The 27,500-nt window shown below is 42.0% G+C and overlaps 1 protein-coding gene across 1 annotated transcript in view; it reads left to right on the top strand.

The window, feature by feature from the left end:
* The first annotated feature begins 16,374 nt into the window (after positions 1-16,374).
* LOC126990509 (uncharacterized) overlaps positions 16,375-27,500 on the top strand; it is a 17,950-nt gene continuing 6,824 nt past the window's right edge. Inside the window, exons 1-5 of the mRNA XM_050849107.1 lie at positions 16,375-16,438; positions 24,225-24,549; positions 25,000-25,114; positions 25,642-25,717; positions 25,774-25,933. Coding sequence (XP_050705064.1) covers positions 16,375-16,438; positions 24,225-24,549; positions 25,000-25,114; positions 25,642-25,717; positions 25,774-25,933 — 740 coding nt within the window. The remainder of the gene's footprint in view (positions 16,439-24,224; positions 24,550-24,999; positions 25,115-25,641; positions 25,718-25,773; positions 25,934-27,500) is intronic.

Genomic DNA, 27,500 nt, shown 5'->3' with positions numbered 1-27,500 from the left:
CTCTTCTCTCTCTCTCTCTCTCTCTCTCTCTCTCTCTCTCTCTCTCTCTCTCTCCCTTGTTTTTCTTTTCCTTTTCTTCCTCCTCCTTTCTCTTCCTTTCCTGTTCCTCTTCTCGACCTCTCTCTCTTTCTTTCTCTTTCTTTACATTTTCTTCTTTTTTATTTTTCTTCATTTTTTTCTCCTCTTCTTTCCGTTTCCTTTCTCTTTACTTCATTTTAATTTCTTTTCCATTTCTTTCCTTTCCTTTCTCTTCCTTTCCCATTTTCTCTTTTTCTTCTTCCTCTCCCTTCATTTTTTTCCATTCCTTTCCTTTCCTTTCTCTTTCTTTCCTTTTTTCTCTTTTTCTTATTCTTTTCCATCCTTTCCAATCCTTTCCTTTCCTTTTTCCTCTTTTTCTTCTTCTGTTCCCTCCTTCTTTCCTTCCTTTCCTTTCCTTTCTTTCACTTTCTCTTCCTTTCCTTTTTCCTCTTCTTCTTCCTTTCCCTCCTTTATCTTCCCTTCCTTTCCTTTCCTTTCCTTTTTCCTCTTTTTCTTCTTCCTTTCCCTTCTTTCTCTTCCCTTCTATTCCTCTTCTTCTCGTTTCTCTTCCTTTCTTTTCCTTTTTTCCTTTTTTTTTTCCTTTTCTTTGGCCCATACGGCGAGGAGGAAACTTGACAAAAAGAAAGAAAAAAAAGTTAGTTCATAAACTTTTTTCTAAATGGATTGACTCACGATCTGCAAACTCTCTTTTAATTTTTTTTTTAATTTTTTCCTCCTCTCTCTCTCTCTCTCTCTCTCTCTCTCTCTCTCTCTCTCTCTCTCTCTCTCTCTCTCTCTCTCTCTCTCTCTCTCTCTCTCTTTAGAGGGAGAAGGGAAACGGCCAACACACACACTGACTCTCTCTCTCTCTCTCTCTCTCCACACACACACACACACACACAAAGGTAAACGCCCAGGTACACACACACACACACACACACACACACACACACACACACACACACACTGCTCTCTCCTTTAATAGTGAAACCTTAAATCTACTTTGTGTGTGTGTGTGTGTGTGTGTGTGTGTGTGTGTGTGTGTGTGTGTGTGTGTGTGTGTGTGTGTGTGTGTGTGTGTGTGTGTGTGTTTCCTATTCTCTTTACAAACTATTTTTATTAACTTGGAATTTTCTTTTTCTTTTTTTTTGTTTCTGAAAAAAATGAAAAAAATAGAAAAAACTATATATACAAAGACCTTTCCGGACAACAACAACAACAACAACAACAATAATAATAATAATAATAATAATAATAATAATAATAATAATAATAATAATAATAATAATAAAGAAAAAAGAAAAGAATGAGTGAATAAATAAACAGCACTGCAAAGTAGAAGCCACACATCACTGGATCCACTATAAATAAAATTAGGCCGTGCCACTATTGGACTGGGGCCTTGAGAGACCCTCACCAAAGCCTACCGGAGCAATGGGGAACACCTTAAAAAATGTACGTAAGATGCCGGTTATTATTATATTAAACCCGTCCGCTGCGATTGTCACGGATTTGGCCTTCACTGGTAGCCTTCTCGTTTTTCTATTCCTCTATGTTCCTTTCCTCTTTTTTCCTCTTCTTTTCCTTTCCTATCCTTTCCTTTTCTTTCTTTTTCTGTTTCTCCTTTTACTCCTCCTCCGTCTCTTCATATATATACTCCCAGGTCTTTCTCTGCCTCTGTGGTGGATAGTTGAGTGTTTTCCATTCCTTTCCTTTCCTTTCTCTTCCTTTATCATTTTCTCTTTTTCTTCTTCTTCTTCTCCCTTCTTTCTTTTCCATTCCTTTCCTTTCCTTTCTCCTCTTCTTTTTTCTCTCCATTCTCTTCCCTTCCCTTCCTTTCCTTTCCTTTTTCCTTTTTTCTTCTCCTGTTCCCTCCTTTCTCTTTCCTTCCTTTCCTCTTCTTATCCTTTCTCTTCCTTTCTTTTTCTTTTTTTTTAAACTTTTTTGGGGGGGCCATATGGCGAGGAGTGTGCTGGATATCCCCTCCAAAGATGCAGGACTTTACATTTTTCTTAACTGACTTGTAGCAGCCACTTTTTGATCCACTCCTGTAGCTTGGTGATGTCTTCTTGTAGGAAATCCACAGTCAAGGGATTTAAGAGGTATCAGGCATTAGAAAGAGGTGTTCGTCATCACCAACTCAAAGAACAACTACAATAAAATCAGCTTCTATATGTTGGCTATTGTTTTACGCCTTCATTGAATTCCAGCTTCCCTTCGCCTTTCATCTACGACTATTTTTTATTTCATTTCTGGGTCTGTTTTCGCGCGAGACTTTTACGAACGAAGGAAATTAACGGAAGAAGGAAAGAAAAGATCAGGAAAAGAAATGAAGGTGAAAAACAAAACAGATTCGATCCTGGACAAGAAAAGCAAGGGAGAAGAAAGAGAAAAAGAAAGGAAGAAAAGAAGAAAACGGAAGAAGGAAGTTAATGAAAGAGGGAAATAAAAGATAATAAAAAGAAATGAAGATAAAAAAACAACAAATTCGATCCTGGACAAAAAAAAAAAAAAAAAAAAAAAAAAAAGGGAGAAGAAAGAGAAAAAGATAGGAAGAAAAGAAGAAAAAAGGAAGAAAGGAGAGAAAGAAGTTAATGAAAGAGGGAAATAAAAGATAATAAAAAGAAATGAAGATAAAAAAACAACAAATTCGATTCTAGACAAAAAAACAGAAAAAAGAAAGAGAAAAAAAGAAAAGTTCACGAAAGAAGGAAACAAAAAAAAAGAAGAGAAAGAAAAAAAAAGAAATTCAGACAAAAAAACAAATTCGATATTAAACAAGAAAAACGAGAAAAAACGAAGAAAAAAAAGTTAACGAAAAAAAAAACAAGAGAAAGAAAAATAAAGAAAAAACACCAAATCCGATACTAGAGAAAAAAAAAGGAAAAAAAAAAGACAAGAGAGAAAAGACAAAGATGAAAAATTAGACGATGTTTTGAAGGAGTCGAGAAAAAGAAAACGGGGCGTGGGGGGACAACAGAAAACGGATCGAAGGGGGACAAAAAAGAAAATGAGAGAGAGAGAGAGAGAGAGAGGGGGTAAAAATGGAGGATAAAAGATTAAAATAAAGAAAAAAAGAAAAAATAATGATAAAAGGGAGGAGAGTTTTATCGACGCTCTAATTAACTTTCCGGCAAGAGAGAGAGAGAGAGAGAGAGATCACCCATTTTCCACTTCCTCCGTTTTTACAATATTCCGTCCCTCTCTCAAATACACAAGGCAAATAAATGGGAAATAAAGCAAATATACTAAATAAACACCTCCTCCTCCTCCTCCTCCTCCTCCTCCTCCTCTTCTTCCTCCTTTTGTTCCTCGCTTCTATTCTTTTCTTTATTAATATTCTTACTTTTTTTTTCTTTTCTCTGTTGTTGTTGTTGTTGTTGTTGTTGTTGTTGTTGTTGTTGTTGTTGTTATTGTTGTTGTTGTTATTAATTTACTTTTTTTTATTTTTTCTGTTCCTCCTTTTATTCCTCCTCCTTCTCCTCTTCCTTCTTCCTTCCTTCCATCCATCCATCTATCCATCCATCCTCCTCCTCTTTCCTTCCTTCCTTCCTTCCTTCCTTCTTTCCATCGTTCCTTCCATCCATCCATCTATCCATCCATCCTCCTCCTCCTCCTCCTCTTTTCTTCCTTCCTTCCTTCCTTCCTTCCTTCCTTCCTTCCTTCCTTCCTTCCTTCCTTCCATCCTACCATCCTCCTCCTCGTCCTCACAACCGCCACCACCACCACCTCCTCCTCCCCCTCCTCCTTCTTTCTTCCTTCCTTCCTCCCATCCATCCATCCATCCATCCTCCTCGTCCTCACAACCACCACCACCACCTCATCCTTCTCCTCTTCCTCCTCTTCCTCAATCTCCTCCTCCTCCCCCTCCTCCTCCTCGCCGTCTCCTTTATCATATTATAAATAGCCCGTGAAGCGAGACCCACAAGCACGCGGTAATACGAAGACTTTGAGGAAGAGACGGTGGCGCGGTGGTTCTTTTCCCAAAACCTGAGATAGATAAAAAAAATATATATAAAAAAAAATCAAGAGGAGGAGGAAGGGAAACTAGAGAAGGAAACACTATGAAGAAGAGGAGGAAGAGGAAGAGGAAGAGGAGGAGGAGGAGGAGGAGGGAAGGAAAGAGAAAAATGATGCGAAAAGTGAAAAGGAAGGAAAGAAAAGGAAAGAAAAAAGATGATAAAAAGTGGAGAGAGAGAGAGAGAGAGAGAGAGAGAGAGAGAGAGAGAGAGAGAGAGAATAAAGACAATAGAAGTGAAAAAAGACTGAAAGAAAAATAAAGTATAAAAAATCATTCGAGTGGAAAGGAAGAAAAGAAAAAAAAATAACATCAACAACAACGATAGGAGAAAAATAGTTAAAAAAAATATATTAATAAAACAAAATAAAACAAAAGGAACAAAAGCCGGAAGAAGAGGAGGAGGAGGAGGAGGAGGAGGAGGAGGAGGAATAGGAGGAGGAAGGGAAACTAGAGAAGGAAACACTATGAAGAAGAGGAGGAAGAGGAAGAGGAGGAGGAGGAGGAGGAGGAGGAGGAGGAGGAGGAGGAGGAGGAGGAGGAGAGGAGGAATAGAGAAGGAAATGAAGGAAGGGGAAGAGGAGGAAGGACGAGGAGGAGGAGGAGGAGGAGGAAGAGGAGGAGGAGGAGGAGGTGAAATAGGAGTAAGAGAAGGAAGAAAAAATTGCAATAACAGTACGAAGAGGAGGAGGAGGAGGAGGAGGAGGAGGAAGAGGAGGAGGAAGAAAGGAGGAAGAGGAGGAAGGAAAGGATGGAAAGGGAGAGTAGGAAGGAAGAGAGAGAGAGAGAGAGAGGAGGAGAGAGAAGGAGAGAAGGAAGGAACGATATGAAGGAAGAGAAGAAAGTAGGGAAGGAAAGGAAGGAAGGAAGGAAGGAGAGAGAGGAGGAAAAAACGAAGGAAGAGAGGCAAAGAGGAAAAGGAGTAGAAAGGGAAGGAAGAAGAGGAGGAAGAGAAGGAAGAAGAACGAAGGGAAAGGAAGGAAGGGAAGGAGGAAGAAAGGGAGAGAGAAGAATGAAGGGAAAGGAAGGAAGAGGAGGAGAAAGAAAGGAAGAGTTAGAAAGAAGGGAGGGAGGAAGAGGGAACAAGAGAAGAAGAATGAAGGGAAAGGAAGGAAAGAGGAAGAAAGGAAGGGAGGAAGAGAGGAAGGGACGAAGTATAGATAGAGTAGAAAGGAAGGAAGGAAGATAGAAATTTTTGAAAGGGAAGGAAGAAAGGAAGAGAAACAGGAAGAAGAATGAAGGAAAATGAAGGAAGGGAGGAAGAGAGGAAGAAAGAGATAGAAAGATTTGAAAGGGAAGGAAGAGGCAGAGGAGGAGAAGGAAGAAGAATGAAGGGAAAGGAAAGTAGAGAAGGAGGAAGAAAGGAAGAGTTAGGAGGAAGGGAGGAAGGGATCACAAAACACACGATCAGCCAAGCAGTCAGTCAGTTGGAGTCGGTCGACCGCTCGGTAAGCACACCCTCGCGACGCTCTCCTCCCACGCCATCCTCAGTGATACCCAGCGATCCACCCTTCCCCGCGCCCTCCCCACGCCTTCCCTACCAACCCACGCCTACTTAAACCCTCCCCACACCTCCCCCACGCCCATATCTCCGCCCTACAACCCGCAAATAAGGAAGGAAAAGGAGTTATTTGAAGAAGTGTGACGAGTGGGTGTTATTCTTGCCTTCGTGTTATATAGTGAGGGAGCAAAAGTTGGAGTGATTTGTGTGTTGGTGAAGGAAACAAGTGGAAGAAAAGTTGTGTTAAGTGTGGAAATAAGTGTTTGTGGTGGTGATGTTAGTGTGGAAAAGAAGAAGTGGTGGTAGTAGATGTAGTAGTAGTGGTAGTAGTAGTAGTAGTATAGTAGTAGTAGTAGTAGTGGTAGTAAGAAGAAGAGGAAGAGGAGGAGGAAAAACAAGTGAAAAAGAGGAAGAGGAAGAGGACAAAGAAAAAAAGGATCAACAACAACAACAACAACAACAACAACAATAATAATAATAATAACAATAACAATAAAAACAAACATCTCCGTTCTGGCTCCACAATAAGCAGAGTTTAATCCTTCCTTTCCTTCCCTTTCTCTCCCCTTTCCTTCCCTTCCTTCCCTTCCTTCCTTCCTTCCTCGAGTTTTTATAATGATTCTTGCCACGGTTAATTAGAAGGATATACTGGCAAAGATAATGACGATAAGAAGGTTTATTATTATTATTATTATTATTATTATTATTATTGTTATTTTTATTTTCTACTTTTCATTCTATATTTTCGTTGCATTTCACCAATTTACTACTACTACTACTATTACTACTACTACTACTACTACTACTACTACTACTACTACTACTATTACTATTACTGTATGTGTGTGTGTGTGTGTGTGTGTGTGTGTGTGTGTGTGTGTGTGTGTGTGTGTGTGCGTGCGTGTGTGTGTGCGTTTTTCATAGATATAAGCTGAAGATATGAATAATTTTCTTCTTAGTATGCTTGTGTGTGTGTGTGTGTGTGTGTGTGTGTGTGTGTGTGTGTGTGTGTGTGTGTGTGTGCACAGTATTCTGAATCACACACATTCAAGGTAATCATTAGGTTCACAATAATATCTCTCTCTCAGGTAATTATAATCTCTCTCAAGGTACCCAAGAGGAGAAAGAAGAGGATGTGTGTTGAGAAGAAAGAATGATGATGATGATGATGATGATGATGATGATGATGATGATGATGATGATGATGAGGAGGAGGAGGAGGAGGAGGAGGAGGAGGAGGAGGAGGAGGAGGAGGAGAGGGATCAAAAAGTAAAAAGGAATATATATAAACAAACATAAGAAGAAAAGGAAGAAAAAAAAGGAAGAAAAGAAGGAAATAAGTAAAAAGAGAGAAAGGAGAATAACAAAGAAACAAAGAGAGAAAGTGAAAGATCGAAGAGATGAAAAAAAGGAGAGAGAGAGAGAGAGAGAGAGAGAGAGAGAGAGAAAATAAAGAATAGAATGAGAGAGGAGAAGAGATGAAGAAGAAGAAGAAAAGTAATAAATAAATAATGATTCTGGCAACACACACACACACACACACACACACACACACACACACAGATAGATGGATAGATAGATAGACAAATAGACAGAGAACTTCCCTAATCAATTTGTAACTAATTTGTCAACTCCGTCAGGAAGTTACACTCTCTTGTTAAGTACCATACTCTTCTCTCTCTCTCTCTCTCTCTCTCTCTCTCTCTCTCTCTCTCTCTCTGATCTTGTAATGGCCAGGAGGAGGAGGAGGAGGAGGAGGAGGAGGAGGGAGGGAGGAGGAGGAGGAGGATTACGAATGAGGAAAGAAGTAATCAAGTAAATAAGAAAGAAAGAAAGAAAGAAGAAAGAAGAAAGAAAGAGAGAGAGAGAGAGAGAGAGACAGGATCAACAGCAGTTCACAATATCTTTCTTCCTTTTCCGTAAACATTATTTCATCGATTTGCATTTTTCTGACGTCAGGAAGGAAGGAAGGAAGGCAGGAAGGAAGGAAGGAAGAGGAGAAAGAAAGGAGAGAAGGAGACTGAGAATAGAGGATAGAAAAAACAGAAGGAAGGAAGGAAGGAAGGAGGGAAGGAAGAGGAGAAAGAAAGGAGAGAAGGAGACTGAGAATAGAGGATAGAAAAAACAGAAGAAAGGAAGGAAGGAAGGAAGAGGAGAAAGAAAGGAGAGAAGGAGACTGAGAATAGAGGATAGAAAAAAACAGAAGGAAGGAAGGAAGGAGGAGGAAAGACAAGAAGAAGGGAGAGAGAGAGAAAGAAGAAAAAGAAAGGAAAATGGAGAGGGTTGGAAGATGAGAGGAAGGGAAAGAAGAGGAGGAGGAGGAGGAGGAAGAGGCAGAGAATGAAGAAGAAGAAACCAAGGGATTGAGAGGATGAGGAAGGAGGAGGAAGAAGGAAGAGGAGGAAGAAGATGTAAATAAAATAAAACAAAGAAGAAACTGAAGAAGAAAGGAAGAGAGGAAGAGAAGAAGGAGGAAGAAGGAGAGAGATAGAGACAGCAAGAGAAGGAGGAGGAAGAAGAGGAGGAGGAGGAGAAGCGAAAATAAATAAATAAAAAAAAATAAGAAACGAGAGGAAGAGAAAGGAAGGAAGATAGACAAGGAAAATAAAGGGAGGAAGAAGGGGAAGAGGAGGAGGAAGTGGAAGAGGGAGAAAAAGAAGAAAGGAAGAAAATGATAGGGAAAGAAAGATAGGAAGAGGAGGAAGAGAAGAAGGAAGAAGATAAATAGAGAAACGAAAGGGAGGAAGAGGAGGAGGAGGAGGAGGAGGAGGAGGAGGAGGGAGAGAAAAAAGAAGGGAAGAGAAGGAAGGAAGAATAATTGAGGAGGAAGAAAGGAAAATACCAAATCTTTTCACTTTTATGAGAATTTCCGGTTTCTTGGTCAAAATAAGATTTCTCATTAAAACTCAAAAAGAAGAAATTGGAATAGAAAAGGAAAAGGAAGGAAGAGAATTAACGGAGAAAAGAAGGAAGGAAGGAAGGAAGGAAGAGAGAGAGAAAGGAAAGTAGGAAAGAAAGATAAATAATAAAGATAATGATAAAGATAATGGATAAAGAGAGGGGATAATTGAGTAAGGGAAGAAGACGGAGGACGCTAACAAGGGGTAACTCGGGTAATTCGAGGCTGTTACAACTATTTAATGGGAAACTTAAGCAACCTGTGAATAGTTAATAAACGCCTGGCTCTTCCTAAATTACTTAGAGAGACCGAGACAGAGAGAGAGACAGGGACACAAAAAGAATTACAGAGAGAGACAGAGACAGACAGAATTACATAGAGACAGAGAGAGACAGACAGGGACACAGACAGAATTACATAGAGAGAGAGACAGAGACAGACAGAATTACATAGAGAGAGAGAGACAGAGACAGACAGAATTACATAGAGAGAGACAGAGATACAGACAGGGACACAGATAGAATTACATCGAGAGAGAGACAGAGACAGACAGAATTACATAGAGAGACAGAGAGAGAGACAGACAGGGATACAGACAGAATTACAGAGAGAGAGAGAGAGAGAGAGAGAGAGAGAGAGAGAGAGAGAGTGGGTACCTGGCCAAAATCAGGTGTTCCAGCCTAGCCAGTCTTACCTGCTAATTAATTAAGCTCAGGTGGAGCAGGTGAAAGGCGACAAGATTATGTGTATTATTATTATGTGTGTGTGTGTGTGTATTATCATTTTTATTGGTTGTGTGGATATATGTGTGTGTGTGTGTGTGTGTGTGTGTGTGTGTGTGTGTGTGTGTGTGTGTGTGTGTGTATCTTTCCACATTTGTGTTCCTTCAAGTATTTTTGCGAATGTGGAGGAGGAGCAGGAGGAGGAGGAAGAGGAGGAGGAGCAGGAGGAGGAGGAGGAGGAGGAGGAGGAGGAGGAAGAAGAGGAGGAGGAGAGAAAACGGAGGTGGAGGAGGAAGTGAAGGGTACGATATAGCTTCTCTCTCTCTCTCTAATGCCCATCAAATTAATTAAACTACAGGTGGCCAAACCTGTTGTTAACTTCTCTCTCTCAGAATAAATCATATCAAAGAAGAAAAGGCAGAGGAAGAGGGTCAGGAGGAGGAGGAAGAGGAGTAGGAGGAGGAGGAGGAGGAGGAGGAGGAAACATGGATAGCTGGACGAGCAGGCAGCAGAAAACCTATTGGCTCATTGCGAGGGCTCCGGTTTTCAGTGACTCAATCAGGTCGTCAGCAACAGGAGTGGCTTACGGGAAGAATCAAAGCACTTCTCTACGTACTCAGGAATACGTTCAGTTCACTCCCGACCCAAGAATGTGACGGTCGATGCGATTCGTAAAGGAGTTGGTTGTTTCCTCACTAACCACTCCTGCGGGAAGGCTGTTGCGGTGGCGGAGGACTCTGCTCGAAAAATAACTCCTGATGTCTGTATTGCATCGCTTGGCTTGAATTGCTCTACCGTTCTTTCTTGTTAACGGGTTAGGTTGTAGCGTGAAGAGTTTGGTGTTATCGACGTTGCTAAGCTTGTTCCGGTACTTGAAGACTTGTATCGTGTCTCCCCGCAGTCGTCTCTTTTCAAGCGTGAAGAGGTTGAATCGCTTGAGTCGTTCTTCGTAAGGTTGCGTCCTCAGTGATGATATAATTTTCGTAGTGCGTCGCTGAGGAGGAGGAGGAGGAGGAAGAGGAAGAGGAACGTCAAATAAACTTCCTCTTTCCTTTCATTCTTGACAATCATAAGTCAGCCAGTCAGTCAGCCAGTCAGTCAACCAGTCAACCAGTCAGACAGAGATTTGATTATTCTAAAATGATACAATTCTTGCATTTTCTCTCAATCTTCATTTCTTTCCTTCCTTCCTTCCTTCCTTCCTTCCTTCCTTCCTTCCATCCATCCATCCTTTCTTCATTCCTTCCTTCCTTCCATCCATCCATCCTTTCTTCCTTCCTTCCTTCCATTTTTCCTTTCATCCTTCCTTCCATCCTTTCTTCCTCTATTCCTTCCATCCTCCCTTCATTCCTTTCTTCCTTCCCTCGCCAAAACTACTGTAAATCACATTAATTAAAAAAAAAAAAATATCTAGAAAAGAAATCTGACAAAATCTATTAAAAAAGTTAACCTGGTGTGTGTGTGTGTGTGTGTGTGTGTGTGTGTGTGTGTGTGTGTGTGTGTGTGTGTGTGTGTGTGTGTGTGTGTGTGTGTGTGTGTGTGTGATGTCTTGTACATAAGCTATTGAAAGGAAGAGTGAAAAGGAGGAAATGAGGAAGAAGAGGAGGAGGAGGAGGAGGAGGAGGAGGAGGAGGAGGAAGATGAGAGGGCAATAGATAGTGAAAGGGATATGAGAGAGAGAGAGAGAGAGAGAGAGAGAGACCACCGCTGTTTAAACATTCACAAACACATCAAGAGTCTTTTATTCACCTCCTCCTCCTCCTCCTCCTCCTCCTCCTCCTCTTCATCTATCTTCTTTGACTTGCTTCTTCCGCTTTGGGTTTATTTTTTTTTCTTATTTCAGTTTTTCTTTTTCTCTTTTCTTTTATTTTTCTTCTTTTATGATGCTCTATATTTTCTCATTATTTATTTTTCTTATTATTATTATTATTATCATTATTTCTTCTTCTTCTTCTTCTCCTTCTTCTCTATTCACCATCATTATCGTTATCATTTCCTCTTCCATCTTCTTCCTTTTTCATCCATATAAATCAATGTCTTCCTCCTCCTCCTCTTCCTCCTCCTCCTCCTCCTCGTCCTCCTTTTCTTCCTCTTCCTTTTCCTCTTCCTCCTCATTAAGTTTTTCCCGGCAAAATATTTTTCTCTCGTCTCTTAATTCTTTTTTTTATTTCTGTGTGTGTGTCTGTGTGTGTGTGTGTGTGTGTGTGTGTGTGTGTGTGTGTGTGTGTGTGTGTGTGTGTGTGTGTGTGTGTGTGTGTGTGTGTGTGTGTGTGTAGGTCTACGGTTTTGTCTCATAACATTTCACTTACTTTCAAAGGGGGAGGGGTCGGTCTCTCTCTCTCTCTCTCTCTCTCTCTCTCTCTCTCTCTCTCTCTATTTCTCCCCCCCTGTTATTTTCTCCCCACGATCCTCCTCCTCCTCCTCCTCCTCCTCCTCGCAGCAAGATGGGTCGAGAGGTAAGGTTTCTTCACCTGTCCAATTAATAGCTAGAAAAGGTGAAGTAGTAGTAGTAGTAGTAGTAGTAGTAGTAGTAGTAGTAGTAGTAGTAGTTGTTGTTGTTATTGTTGTCAAGCCTTCTCTTACACTAAATCGGTTTGCATATTGCCTGACACGGAGGAGGAAGAGGAGGAGGAGGAGGAGGTCGTGGAGGAGGAAGATTAGGTCGGAGATTAGGAATAGGATGAGGAAGAGGAGGAGGAGGAAAGGTGGAATAGTATGAGACTGAAGAGGAACACAAAGGAACACAAAGGAAGAACAAACAACAGCAGACCTGCTGGTCCTTACGAGGCTGTTTGTGACAAGCTACACAAACTATCTAATCAAAGGTGGAAGATGAAGGACAGGAAAGGCGAAGGCTCCTCCCCACCCCCCCATCCCTCCAGCCAAAGCTGGTAGGAAAGGAAAAAGAACCATGCAGCATGGAAAAACTGCATGGAAATAATGTAGGAAAGAGGAAAGAACTACCATTACTGCTACCACTAACCGGGCGATAAAAACGGACAAGGACACCAGTATTCGAAGGAACTTAACGTTATTATGACAATGAGTAATATCTGAGTTGCTGGTTGGATTCAAAATACTTGTCTAATCTATTCTTGAAGGCCGTAACTGTTATACTATCAACGACATCACAGGGTAGAGAGTTCCAAACATTAACGACTCGATTGAAGAAGAAGTGTTTGGCTTCGTGCGACGAGAATCTTTTATCACTTATCTTGAAATTGGAGGAGGAGGAGGAAGAGGAGAAGGAGGAGGAGGAGGAGGAGGAAGAGGAAGACACAAGCGGAGAGTACGAGGATTAAAGCAACTATGAGGAATTTCTGACAACCAAAAGGCTTTCGTCCTCCACCCGACTAATCGCTCTCTCTCTCTTCTACTACTAGCCTACTATTTCTTTTATTTAAGCCTCTTTCTTATATTTTCTTTCTTTTTCTTTTCTTCCTTCTATTATTTTCCTTACAACATTAAAAACAAACAAAAAAACATTAAAAAAGATTGAAAAAAATAAGAAAAGAAAGAAACGTTTGATGTGTGCTGGAACGTTGTGTGTGTGTGTGTGTGTGTGTGTGTGTGTGTGTGTGTGTGTGTGTGTGTGTGTGTGTGTGTGTGTGTGTGTGTGTGTGTGTGTGTGTTTATATAAAATACCTCTGATGTGGTTTTAATATTAGAACGACACACTTGCGGGATTCAAGGACTTACTTAAAACATTTGCGTAGATTAAAATAAACCTCAATATTTACTACTAACGTTTGTGAGGATTTAAATACTTGTAGGAATCGATTATGTTGCTTTAAAACACACATATAGAACGCTTTTTCGGGCTTAAAAGACATACAGGGAACGTTTTTCGGGCTTAGATACCTGGAGGGAACGTGATGTAAGGTGTGGTTACGTTCACATGAGCTGCTTTGTATAGACCTACCGGCCTCTCGCAGACTCATTACGTTCTCATGTTTTTCGGCCTCAAATACATCCAGGGATAGTTTCTTAGGGTTAAAATCACACAGAACGTTTCCCGGGCTTCATTCATTTATAGATACGTTTATATAAAATGGAAAACCTCTCTAGTGTCCTGAAAACCTATTGATAACGTTTGAGAGGTCTGGAAAACGTGTAGGAAATATATCGGAAATGTTACCCGTGGCGCCTCTTGTCGAAACGTTGGCAGGCCGTCTGGCTGGTAGAAGGTCTCTTGTTGACGGCCGGGAAGGGAGGGGAGGAGGGAAGGGGAGGAGGAGGGGGAAGAGGAAGGGGAAGTGGGCTGGGGAAGAGCTTTAATCCCGTTGTGTTTTTTTTTTGGTGTGGCTCTGTTTGTGTGTGTGTGTGTGTGTGTGTGTGTGTGTGTGTGTGTGTGTGTGTGTGTGTGTGTGTGTGTGTGTGTTTATCTTGTTCTCATCAAAATCATTATCTATCTTTTTCCTTCTTCCTCTTCTTATATTTTTTTTTCTTTCTTTGTTCTCTTGTCTTGCTTCTCCTTCGTTTCTATTTCTTGGTCTCTTTTGTCTGTCTGTTTCTATGTCACACAAAAACACACACACACACAAGTCTCTCTCTCTCTCTCGAGATAAATGTCACCAGAGCAGAGAGAGAGAGAGAGAAGGTTAATTAGAAAACAGGTAAAATAAATGATCACTAATACCACGCCCCGCCACGCCCCGCCCTCGCCCCGCTGATAAACAAGAAGAAAATTACAATGATTACAAGGCTACAGAGAAGAAAAGGAAGATTACAGAAGATAAATAAAATATGCAACTCAGGAAGAAGAAAGACTGGAGGATAAAAAATGGTATGCAACTCACGAACAAAAGGAAAGATTACAATGATTACAAGACTACAGAGAAAATAAAAGGAAGATTGCAGAAGATAAATAAGATATGCAACTCAGGAAGAATATAGATTAGAGGATGAAAAATAATATGCAACTCTGAAACAAAAGAAAGATTACAATGCTTACAATATTACAGATAAAAAAAAATGGAAAACTGCAGAAAATGAATAAGATATGCAACTCAGGAAGAATATAGATCAGAGGATGAAAAATGATATGCAACTCAGGAACAAAGAAAGATTATAGATTCGAAGATATTAAAAGTATATATATATTTACAACCCAGGAGAAAAGAATGATTACAGAGGATAAAAAAAAGATAAACACTCAGGAACAAGCAAAAAATAAGAAGAAAAAGAAAGACGAATATACGATGGTCAAATAAGGTGGACGGTCGAATTAGGTAGATGGTCGAATATGGTGGATGGTCGAATTTGATGGATGGTCGAATATGGTGGATGGTCGAATATGGTTGATGGTCGAATATGGTTGATGGTCGAATATGGTGGATGGTCGAATAAGGTAAACTGTCGAATAAAGTGAACGCTCTAATAAAGTCTAATACCTTCTCTCTCTCTCTCTCTCTCTCTCTCTCTCTCTCTCTCTCTCTTTTCCTTATTCTCTTTTTTTTCATCTCATTCCTGTATTTACCTTCCATCTCTCTCTCTCTCTCTCTCTCTCTCTCCGTACACCTGTCTAACTAATGCGGGTCAATTATCATCAAAAGGTCTAGACAGGTGAGGCCAGGTGGTGACAGGCAGGTGCAATCAAGTACTCGCTGAATCCCTTTAATAGCTAATTTAATAATGAAGGTAAAGGCAGATAGGTTCGCCCTCCTCACCTGTCTCTTCAGCATGTAAATTAGAATCAGAACCAACAGGCGTGAGAGTTTGGACAGAGGAAGGTTAAGTAAGGTTGGTGATTTCTCTGATGATAGTGACCTTATGTATGAAAGGATTTATGTATGAAAGAACTTATGTATGCAAGAACTTGTGAATACGAGAACTTATGTATGTAAGAAATTATGTATGCAAGAACTTATGTATGCAAGAACTTGTGAATAAGAGAACTTATGTATGTAAGAAATTATGTATGCAACTTATGTATGCAAGAACTTGTATGAGAGAACTTATGTATGCAAGAATTTATGTATGAAAGAACTTATGTATGCAAGAATTTATGTATGAAAGAACTTATGTATGCAAGAACTTATGTATGCAAGAACTTGTATGAGAGAACTTATGTATGCAAGAATTTATGTATGAAAGAACTTATGTATGCAAGAACTTATGTAGCAAGAACTTGTATGAGAGAACTTATGTATGCAAGAATTTATGTATGAAAGAAATAATGTATGCAAGAACTTATGTATGAAAGAATATATGTAGGAAAGACTTTATGTATGCAAGAACTTATGTATGAAAGAACTTATGTATGAAATAATTTATGTATCAAAGAATTTATGTATGCAAGAACTTGTGTGAAAGAATTTATGTATGCAAGAACTTATGTATGAAAAAAATTATGCATGAAAGAACTTATGTATGAAAGAACTTATGTATGAAAGAATTTATGTATGAAAGAACTTATGTGAAAGAACATGTATGAAAGAATTTATGCATGAAAGAATTTATGTATGAAAGAGCTTATGTAGAAAGAACATGTATGAAAGAACTTATGTATGAAAGAATTTATGCATGAAAGAATATATGTATGAAAGAACTTATGTATGAAAGAACTTATGTATGAAAGAATTTATGTATGAAAGAATTTATGTATGAAAGAACTTATATATGAAAGAACTTACGTATGTATGAAAGAACTGATGTATGCAAGAACTTATGTATGAAAAAATTTATGCATGAAAGAACTTATGTATGAAAGAACTTATGTATGAAAGAACTTAGGTATGAAACAGATTATGTATGAAATAACTTATGTATGAAAGAACTTATGTATGAAAGAACTTATGTATGAAAGAACTTAGGTATGAAACAGATTATGTATGAAATAACTTATGTATGAAAGAACTTAGGTATGAAACAGATTATGTATGAAATAACTTATGTATGAAAGAACTTATGTTTTAAAGAATTCATGTATGAAAGAACTTATGTATGCAAGAACTTGTGTGAAAGAATTTATGTATGAAAGAACTTATGTATGCAAGAACTTCTGTGAAAGAATTTATGTATGAAAGAACTTATGTATGAAAGAACTTATATATGAAAGAACTTATGCATGAAAGAACTTATGTATGAAAAGGGAAAAACAACAAGATAATTTCAACCTAACATGCAAAGTACAGTATCCGCATGGCTTCAGAAAGAGCAAATCCTGTGTTACTGAAGGCCTCCAACTCTCCATAACATTAAAAAAGCTCAGAACATGGCTTTAGAATACGCCTTGTCAAACTTGAGTCCACAGATGCTCCTAAATATAAAAAGTTCAGGTATTAGCACGATGTTAGACAAAGCGAATCCTGTCAAACGGAAGACCTACGATATCATAGGGACTAGATTTTGGGGGTCGCTTTTATTTGAATTTTTGCTTGTTTTCGAGAGTGCAAATGAAGAAAGGAAAATGTTTGATTAATTTTCTACTCCTCTGCTCTCTCTCTCTCTCTCTCTCTCCAAATAATTTTATGGGCTTCATGTTAAATTAAAAGCAGAATAGGTACGTCTCTCTCTCTCTCTCTCTCTCTCTCTCTCTCTCCTCCTCCTCCTCTCTCTCTCTCTCTCTCTCTCTCTTCCTCCTCCTCCAATATTTCCCTCCTTTCTCTCTGTCTCTTTCTTATCTCCCTATCAGTTTCTCCTCCGTCTCTCCCTCCTCTTCTCCCTCCTTCGTACCTTTCATGCATATCTCCCTATCTTCCTTCCTCCTCCTCCTCCTCCTCCTCCTCCTCCTCCTCCTTTCTTCCTGCATATTTTTCTCTTATCTGACTTTCAATATGTCTTTTTCAGGCATTTCTCACGTTTGTCTTTTACTATATTCTTTGGTGTTTTATTAGTGTTTGTTTTCTTGTTTTGTTTTGTGTTATAGATTCGCGTGGCCTCAGTGCTCGTTTCCGTAGCATTGTGTGTGTGTGTGTGTGTGTGTGTGTGTGTGTGTGTGTGTGTGTGTGTGTGTGTGTGTGTGTGTGTGTGTGTGTGTGTGTGTGTGTGTGTGTGTGTGTGTGTGTGTGTGTGTGTGTGTGTGTGTGTGTGTGTGTGTGTGTGTGTGTGTGTGTGTGTGTGTGTGTGTGTGTGTGTGTGTGTGTGTGTGTGTGTGTGTGTGTGTGTGTGTGTGTGTGTGTGTGTGTGTGTGTGTGTGTGTGTGTGTGTGTGTGTGTGTGTGTGTGTGTGTGTGTGTGTGTGTGTGTGTGTGTGTGTGTGTGTGTGTGTGTGTGTGTGTGTGTGTGTGTGTGTGTGTGTGTGTGTGTGTGTGTGTGTGTGAGTGTGTGTGTGTGTGTGTGTGTGTGTGTGTGTGTGTGTGTGTGTGTGTGTGTGTGTGTGTGTGTGTGTGTGTGTGTGTGTGTGTGTGTGTGTGTGTGTGTGTGTGTGTGTGTGTGTGTGTGTGTGTGTGTGTGTGTGTGTGTGTGTGTGTGTGTGTGTGTGTGTGTGTGTGTGTGTGTGTGTGTGTGTGTGTGTGTGTGTGTGTGTGTGTGTGTGTGTGTGTGTGTGTGTGTGTGTGTGTGTGTGTGTGTGTGTGTGTGTGTGTGTGTGTGTGTGTGTGCGTGTGTGTGTGTGTATGTGTGTGTGTGTGTGTGTGTGTGTGTGTGTGTGTGTGTGTGTGTGTGTGTGTGTGTGTGGTTCGGATATTTCCTGGAATTGTTTGGTGATTTCAGAATGGGATGGATGGAGAAGGAAGAAAGGAGAAGAAAGGAAGGATGGAAGGGAGGAAGGAAGGAAGGAAGGAAAAGGATGGAAGGAAGGGAGGGAAGATGGAAAGAAGAGAACGAAGGGAGAATGAAGGAAAATAAATGGAGGAAAAGCCACACTGACCATCACACACACACACACACACACACACACACACACACACACACACACACACACACACACACACCTGTCCTCTGATCAATACCTGATGACTGACTCAAAAAGCTACTAAGACGTAACACCTGCCTCTTTCTTCCTCCTCCTCCTCCTCTTTCTACTCAGACCTTCCTCCCTCCTCTTCTTTCTCTTCCTCCTCCCCTTTTTCCTCCTCCCTCCGCTTTTTCAATCTCTATCTGCATAATTTTTCTCCTTTTCTACATTTTTTCCTCCACTACTTTTTATTATGTTTATCTCTCCTCCTCCTCCTCCTCCCACTCTCCTCCCCTTCCCTCCTTCTTTCATCCTTCCTTATTCCTCTTTTCCTTCCTTCTTCTTCATTCTTTCTTTCCTCCCTTCTCCCCCTCCTCCTTTTTTCAACCCATTTAATTTCTCTGATTCCATTACCTCTCTCTCTCTCTCTCTCTGCTTAAAAAAGCTCCTATTTTTATTTTTATTTTTTTCTATTTTCCTCCTACTCCTACCTCCTCCTCCTCCTCCTCCTCCTCCTCCTCCTCCTCCTCCTCCTCTTCTTCCTTCCCTCTCCCTTTCTCTGTCTTTCATTCTTCCCATCTCCATCATCCCTCTTCTCCATGAGCATGTCTCTCTCTCTCTCTCTCTCTCTCTCCTTCAACTTTATTCTTTTTCTTTTTCTCCTCTTAACTTTCTTCTATTTTGCCTCCTCCCTCCTCCTTTCTCCTCCTTATTCTCCTCCATTCTCATTCCTGTCTTCTTTCTCTCCCTTTATTATTTATCTCCCTTCCTCCCTCATTTATCTTCTCCTTCTTCTTAATAATCCAACTTCCATTTTCATAATTTTTTCTTTCTCCATCTTTTTCCCTTCTTCTCCTCCCTTCCGTCACTCACTTCTTCGTTAACTCTCTCTCTCTCTCTCTCTCTCTCTCTCTCCCTTCATTATCATAACCTATTTCACTGTATTTTTTATTCACAGGTGGCTGCTCCTTAATATCAGAGAAACTATAATAAATTTCTAATGTTATCGTTCATATTAATATTTTTCGTTATATTTTCTTAATGATTTTTCTTCCTCCATTTTTGCCTTTTGTTTGTTTGTTTGTGTTTTTTTTGTAGTCCGAAATAAATGGTATCAGTTACTCGGTATGTTTTTGTTTTGTTTTTATACATTGTTTTGTTGTCTTTTTATGGTTGTTGTTTGCAACCACCACTACCACCACCACCACCACCTGATATAATGTCCATCGCTGCCTGTCTGTGTTGGAAAATCTATTGTGTGTGTGTGTGTGTGTGTCTAGACTAATTATCCGTAGAGTTTGTTATTCAATTGCTAACTGTCTCTTACTTAAACGAATCTCTCCATCATATCAAACTCCATTTTGTTAATTTTCAGATGCAAACCACTTGTTAAAATAATCTCTCTCTCTCTCTCTCTCTCTCTCTCTCACCCATAAATGTCTAGCTATCCTTCCAAACTGTTGCACTCATATGAGTGTTTTTGTTGTGTGTGTGTGTGTGTGTGTGTGTGTGTGTGTGTGTGTGTGTGTGTGTGTGAGGTGTGTGTCAAGGGTCATTGCTCCACCCTTATCAAATCTTCCTCCTCCCCCTCCTCCTCTTCCTCCTCTTTTTACCTCCATTCCTTCCTTCCTTTCTACCACTTTCTTCCTTTCTTTCTCCTATTCCTACTAAGTCCAAGTTTTCTGTGAGCCTGTTTTTCCTGTGTGTCCATGTTTCATTGCTTCCTAAACTTACCTTTCTGTAGCCTGCTTTTCTTGGTGTGTGTATATGTTTCCTTGCTTCCTGATTCCTTTACTTCTGCAGCCTGCCTTCTCCGTGTACATGTGGTTTCTTTTGATTACTGACTCCATGATATTCTGCAAAGCCTGCTTCTTTTTCCGTATTTCCTTGCTTCCTAATTCCCTTTTTTACCTTCTGTAGCCTGCTTCTTCCGTGTGTATATGTTTCCTTGCTTCCTGATCTCCTTTACTTTCTGCAGCCTGCCTTTCCGTGTACATGTGTTTTTTGATTACTGACTCCATGATATCTCCTGCAGCCTGCTTCTTCCGTGTGTCCATGTATTTCCTTGCTTCAATTCCTTACCTTTCTGTAGCCTGGGTTTTTCCATGTATAAGTGTTTCCTTGATTACTGACCCCACATCTTTTCACAGAGACCTGATTTCTCCACGTGTTCATGTCTCTTCCTGCTTCTTTTTTCTCTTCCTCCTCCCTCCTCACCTGGTTCTCATAATCCCCTGTATAGCTTAAAAAAACTAATAAGGCTGAGGTGAGACTGTGATTATGATGGTGGTGGTGGTGGTGAGGTAGTGCTGGTGGTGGTGGGGAGGCAGTGCTGGTGGGTGGTGGCAGTGCTGGTGGTGGTGATGGTGCAGTGCTGGTGGTGAGGCAGTGCTGGTGGTGGTGGTGGTGGTGGTGGTGAGGCCAGGTGGTGGTGGTGAGCTGGTGGTGGTGGTGGTGGTGGTGGTGGTCATATTTTGTTAAAGTTCAAGGGTTTCGACACTGCACATTTGAATTTACTTTTCAGGTTTCTTCTCTCTCTCTTCTCTTCTTCTTTCTTCTTCTTCTTCTTCTTTCTTCTTCTTCTTCTTCTTCTTTCTTTCTTTCTCTCTCTCTCTCTCTCTCTCTCTCTGACACCGATATCAGACGTTTTCTATCAACTCAATGTGTGTCAAAGAGAGAGAGAGAGAGAGAGGTGGCTTTAGGTATAATTCAATAACTTATATAGTATGTATGTATGTATGTATGTATGTATGTGTGTCATAATTCTGTTCTATTCAGGAAGAGCAGAGGAAGTGCATTAGAGTATTCATCGTTACCTCCTGTCCGAATGCCCTTTCAAATTCTAGGGGCTCTCTCTCTCTTCCTCCTCCTCCTCCTCCCTCCTCCTCCTCCCTCCTCCTCCCTCCTCCTCCCTCCTCCTCCCTCCTCCTCCTCTTCCTCACATTTTTCATTCTTTCATCATCTCCTGCTTTTTCTTCTCCTTCTCTTCCTTCTTCTCTCTTACTCTGCCTTCTTTTTCACTATTCTTCCGCTGTTCATCCTCCTCCTCCTCCTCCTCCTTTTCCCTCCTCCTTCCAATTATTCTTCCGCTGTTTTACCTCCTCCTCCTCCTCCTCCTCCTCCTCCTCCTCCTCCTCCTCCTCCTCCTCCTTCCTCCTCCTCCTCCTCCTTGTCCAACTTTCCACAATCCGTCATTTCTCCTTATTCTATCTCTTCCTCCTCCTTTCTTCCTTCTCTCTCTCTCTCTCTCTCTCTCTCTCTCTCTCTCTCTCTCCTTCCTTCCATCACCCAGGTTATCAGAATGACAGCATTCAGACAACCTCCTCCTCCTCCTTCCTCCTCCTCCTCCCTTCTCAACTCCTTCCAAGTTTCTGCTTGGGAGGATGGAGAAGATGTAGTGAAGAAGACAGGCGACGCCATGTTGAGAGAGGACTGAAAGAGAGAGAGAGAACTAAGAAAATAAGAAGAAAAAGAAAGAAATATATATAAATGTCAGCAGCAACTGAGTTACAACTGCATCTAAGAGAAGGCTGACGCCTCTCTCTCTCTCTCTTCTCTCTCTCTCTCTCTCTCTCTCTCTCTCTCTCTCTCTCTCTCTCTCTCTCTCTCTCTCTCTCTCTCTCTCTCTCCCATATCTCCTTTCCTCCCGTCAAATGTCACTTCCTGTCTTCTTCTTCCTCTTCCTGCACATTTCTCTCTCTCTCTCTCTCTTCTCTCTCTCTCTCTTCTCTCTTCTTCTCTTTCTTTCTCTTCTTCTTCTCTCTCTCTCTCTCTCTCCTGAATAGTCTAAGCTTCTATGAATGTGTGTGTGTGTGTGTGTACTGTGTGTGTGATGCCATTCTCACAATTGCTTCTTGAAATGACAAGAAGCACTGTGTGTGTGTGTCAAGAAGTGTGTGTGTGACTGTGTGTGTGTGTGTGTGTGTGTGTGTGTGTGCGTGTGTGTGTGTGTGTGTGTGTCTGTGAGTTGGTTCATCTCTTTGTTCAGTGAGGAGAGAACAAAGCAATGATAACTTCCCACAGATCTAAATTCACATTCCTCCCTCTCTCCTACCTCTCTCTCTCTCTCTCTCTCTCTCTCTCTCTCTCCTCACCTCTCTCTCTCTCTCTCTCTCTCTCTCTCTCTCTCTCTCTCTCTCTCTCTCTCTCTCTCTCTCACGCGCCAGGGGACACACTCTTAACGAAGGGCATTCAAGAGGGTCATCCAGTCATCAACAACCTCGCCTCAGCTCACTGCACCCAAAGTACGGGGACTAGGTAATGGAGGAGAGGGCAGTGGCGGGGTGGTGGCAGTGGTGGGGGTGGTGGTGGTGGTGGTGGGGGCGGTGGTGGTGGTGGTGGTGGTGGCGGTGGGGGTGGTGGTGGTGGTGGTGGAGGTGGCCGTGGTGGTGGTGGTGGTGACCGGTGGGGTGGTGGTGATGGTTGGTGTGTGGTGATTCAAATATAAATATCATCTCCACAACTTCACTATTACCACTTCTATTTTCGACTATTTCTTCCACTAGCTAGCTTACTACTACTACTACTACTACTACTACTGTTACAATATTATCATTTATCATTTACTATTCTAGGCCTGATCTTCCTCTCCTCCTCCTCCTCCTCCTCTTTCTTCTCTTTTTCCTTTTCATATTCTTTTAACAACCCTTTAATTCTTCTATAACTCTTCCTCTTTGTCTAATTTCGTCTATAATATCACATCCACCACCACCACCACCACCACCACTACCACTACCGCCGCCACTAGGGCGTAAATAATTACCCCTGAAAGATCATAATAATAATCACCTCCGGTTTTCTATGACCCAGATTATTAAGGTTATCCCTACACGGGCCCTCATTTGCCTGTCCACAAAGAAAACGTAATCTTGGTGGTGGTGGTGGTGGTGGTGATGACGGTGGTGGTGGCGGTGATGACGGTGGCGGTGGTGGTGATGGTGGAGGTTTAAATTATTTTTGCGTGAAAGTCTGCGGGTTTCTCCCATAATATTTCATTTACTCCCAGGTAGGGTGGGTTTCTCTCTCTCTCTCTCTCTCTCTCTCTCTCTCTCTCTCTCTCTCTCTCTCTCTCTCTCTCTCTCTCTCTCTCTCTCTCTCTCTCTCTCTCTCTCTCTCTCTCTCTCTCAGGTGTGACGTCAGTTTCCTATGGCTTTTTACCTGGGTGATGAAGGGATTCTCTCTCTCTCTCTCTCTCTCTCTCTCTCTCTCTCTCTCTCTCTCTCTCTCTCTCTCTCTCTCTCTCTCTCTCTCTCTCTCTCTCTCTCTCTCTCTCTCTAAATAAGTAGATCAAAAGACTAATTTTCCTTAAGTAAGAGGAGAGGGAGAATCCTCTCTCTCTCTCTCTCTCTCTCTCTCTCATCCACTATCTTAGAAGTTTCCCTCTTTCCATTGTTCTGTTTTTCAGTCTTTTTATCTTTCTTTTTTTTTCTCTTCTTTCATTCTAAAGTTTCCTTCTCTCCTTTTATCCTTTCTTTCTCTTCTTTCTTCTTCCATCTTCCTTATCTCTTCTTTCTCTCCTTTCATCCTTCCTTATTTGCTTTTCTCTCTCTCTGTCCTTTCATCCTTCCTTCCTTTCTTTCTCTTTCTCAATCTCCATCCCTCCTATTCTTCCTTCCTTCCTTTCTTTCTCTCTAATTTTCATACCTTCATCTTATTTTCTCTCTTCCCTTCTCTCCTTTTTTCTTTTTGTTTTCCCTCTTCTTCCCTTGTCCTCTTTACTTTCTTTCCTCTCTTTTCTCCAGAGCCTCAGAACTTTTTCCTTTCTGCTTCCCTTTATTAGTTAAGGTAAAAGTGTGCAATAGTTATTTTTGTTGTTGTTGTTGTTGTTATTGAAGTTGTTGTTATATAGCAGTTACTACTACTACTGATACTACTACTACTACTGCTGCTACTACTACTACTACCACTACTACTACTGCTACTATTACTACTACTACCACCACCACCACTACTACTACTACTACTACTACTACTGCTACTACTTTCACTATTACAAATTTAACATTTCTCTTTATCTATATCTGTCTATTTCTATCTATCTATTTATCTATCTATCTATCTATATCTCTCTTTGATGGCCATTTATTAAACTCTGATGGCCATTTATCAAAACTAATGGGCCTTTATTTACTTTACTGATTGAAGCGTTTTTTAGACTGAGGGGCAAACCACCTCGTCTGGACCATAGGCTCTGTGTGGTCTATGTAAATCTATGTAACTCTCGCACAGCAGGGGAAGGAAGGAGCGGCAAGCGGCATGTACAGCAGCAACAACAGCAGCAGTCTAGCAGGAAGATCACCACCACAACAACCACCACCATCACCACCAACACCAATAGTACAACCCCCTCCTCACCACTCGCAACACCAACCTCCACCACCAGCACCACAGCGTCCATCCACCACCACCACCACCACCACAGCCTCCTCCACCACCACCTCCACCACGTTAAGCCTCCTGCCAGCGTTGTCAACTGCAGCCCCTATGTCCACCAGCTGCTCCACCGCCTCCTGCCACGCCACATCACGACGGAGCATGTGGTCTTTAGTCACAAGTAAGAGGGATAGATAGATAGATAGATAGATACAGGGAGAGAGATAAGAGATAGAGAAATTGATTGATATATATGCATAGAGATAGTAGGGTTTCTATAGGGAAGGGAAGGGAAGGGAAGGGAAGGGAAGGGAAGGAAGGGAAGGGAAGGGAAGAGAAGGGAAGGGAAGGGAAGGAAAGGAAAGGGAAGAGAAGGGAAGGGAAGAGAAAGAAAGGGAAGGGAGGGAAAGGGAAGGGAAGGGAAGGGAAGGGAAGGGAAGGGAAGGAAAAAGAAGGAAAAGAAAGAAACAGAAGCAGTAACCCACATTTTTACATCATAACATCGAACAATATAAAAATATTTTTCCCCTCACACAAAAATCAAAACAAAACAAAACAAAAACTGACAAATACCTCGCAATCTCACCCCCTCTCCCCCTCTCCCTCTCTCTCTCTCTCTCTCTCTCTACAGGACGAAGGTCGGGGGTCGCTCTCTCTACTTCTTCAGCCCAGCGTCTCGGGGCGGTCTGACCAAACCTGTTTTTACCACGAGAGAGAAGTTGACCCCGCTGCTAGACGGCCACCCGGTGAGTGCGTGCGTGTGTGCGTGTGTGAGGGGAAGGGAAGGGAGGAATGGAAAGGGAATGAACGAGGGAGGAAGGGGAGAAGAGGAGAAGGGAGGAAGAGAAAGAGGATGGATAGCGAGGAGGAAAGGAGAGGGAAGGAAGGAAGGGAAGAGGAAAAAATGGAAGAGGGGAGGAAGAGAAAGAGGAAGTAAAAGGAGGAGGAAAGAGAAGGAAAGGGAAGGAAATAATGGAAGGAAGGAATGGAAGAGAAATGAATGAAGAAGGTAAGGAAGGAGAGAAAAGGGAAGAGGAGGAAAACAAAAGGAAGGGAAGAAGGGAGGAAGAAAAAGGAGAGGAAAGGGAGGAGGAAAGGGAAGGGAATGATTGATGAATGCCATTGTGTGTGTGTGTGTGTGTGTGTGTGTGTGTGTGTGTGTGTGTGTGTGTGTGTGTGTGTGTGTGTGTGTGTGTGTGCCCCCCTCCTTCTTTACTCACCCACCACCCTTCCCCCTCCCCTCACCCCTAACACCCCAAAACTTCACCCACAGGAGGAGGAGGACGAGGGGGTGGACATGAGCACATCACCCATTCGCTTGGGGCTGCAACGTGGTGGGGAGCGGAGGGGTGGGGAGGGCAGGGGCGGAGGGGTGGGGGGAGGGCACGGGAGGAACTGAGCCCGGGGGTGGTGTGTACAATCAAGAGGGTACACCTTGGTGACCCCGCGTGTGACCTCGGGGTTAGCGTGTGGAGGGGTCGCGGCCCCCAGCGTGGTTTACAAGGCCCCCAGCGCCCCCCACCAGGCACAGGACCCGCTCTTCTTGTTGAGGCCTCCAGTGACGGGTGAGTGAGGGGAAGGAAGGAGGGGGAGAAAGGGGAAGATAGGAAGGGGAAAGAGAAGGGAAGGGGAGGGAACGGGGAAGGAAGGGGAAGACAGGAGGAGAAAGAGAAAGGGAAGGGGAGGGAATGGAGGAGAAAGAGGAAGAGAAGGGAACGGGGGAGGAAGGAAAGAGCATGAGCCAAGCAAGGTGGCGCCACTATAAAAACTTGCCTGCGCTAATAAAACTCTGGGGCCGACCAAAAGACCCCATCAAGAAGCCTACCAGCGCTATAGACACAAAAAAAAAGAGAAATAGTACTAGTTCATCATCATCATCATCATCATCATCATCATCGCTTCCTCCTTTCCCTTTCTTCCAAACACACAATATTTTCCCTCCACTGACACAAACACCTTAGCTTCCTTTCTTCCTTCTTTCCTCCTTCTCCTCCTCCTCCTCCTCCTCCTCCCTTCCTCACCTCCAAACCATTATTCCATCGCCTAAAGTTCCCTCCCCAATCATCTCTCCCATCCTCCCCCTTTCCTCCCCTTCCTCTCCCTCCCTTCACCTTCCCATCACACCTGACAAGAGTAATCATGTGAAGGTCTTTGATAGCCGCCCTCACACAGCAGTCCCCCCCTCCCCCTTCTCTCTCTCTCTCTCTCTCTCTCTCTCTCTCTCTCTCTCTCTCTCTCTCTCTCTCTCTCTCTCTCTCTCTCTCTCTCTCTCTCTCTCTCTCTCGCTTGCTCTAAAATATTAACAATAGAGAGGACATGTAATTATATTTTTAGGCGTGTGTGTGTGTGTGTGTGTGTGTGTGTGTGTGTGTGTGTGTGTGTGTGTGTGTGTGTGTGTGTGTGTGTGTGTGTGTGTTACTGCTGGAAGGGAACAAACAGACAGACAGAACACACACACACCCTGGGCTGTCACTGATGAAATATCGTTGCTGTTGTCGTCGTTGTTGTTGTTGTTGTTGTTGTTGTTGTTGTTGTTGTTGTTGTTCGTGGTGGTGGGCAGAACAGGGAAGCAACAAGAAGCCAAACACACACACACACACACACACACACACACACACACACACACACACACACACACACACAGGGAGGGATTCGTGTGTGTTTTCCTCCTGATTAAAAACAGACACACACGCACACACACACACGCGCACACACACACACACACACACACACACACACACACACACACGACCACAACATCCACTTGTAATACCTAGTTGGGGTTGGGTGTGTGTACGTGTGTGTGTGTGTGTGTGTGTGTGTGATAACAATGGAAAGGGAGATTATATTTGTCCTCTTTCCTACACACACACACACACACACACACACACACACACACACACACACACACACACATAAAAAAAAACATAATTACTACGTCTAATTATTCAAGGGGCTGTTTGGTGTTTTATTTCTCATTATTATTTTTTTCATAATTTTCCGGCGTGTTTTTATTTTTATTTATTTTCTCCTTTTTACCTGGCGACATAATTGCTAATCTCCCTGAGGCTTCTCTCTCTCTCTCTCTCTCTCTCTCTCTCTCTCTCTCTCTCTCTCTCTCTCTCTCTCTCT

Source organism: Eriocheir sinensis, unplaced genomic scaffold (assembly GCF_024679095.1).
Source record: "Eriocheir sinensis breed Jianghai 21 unplaced genomic scaffold, ASM2467909v1 Scaffold17, whole genome shotgun sequence".
Lineage (NCBI taxonomy): Eukaryota > Metazoa > Arthropoda > Malacostraca > Decapoda > Varunidae > Eriocheir > Eriocheir sinensis.
The sequence above is the reverse complement of the archived record's forward strand: the minus strand, read 5'-3'. Positions and strand labels throughout refer to the sequence as shown.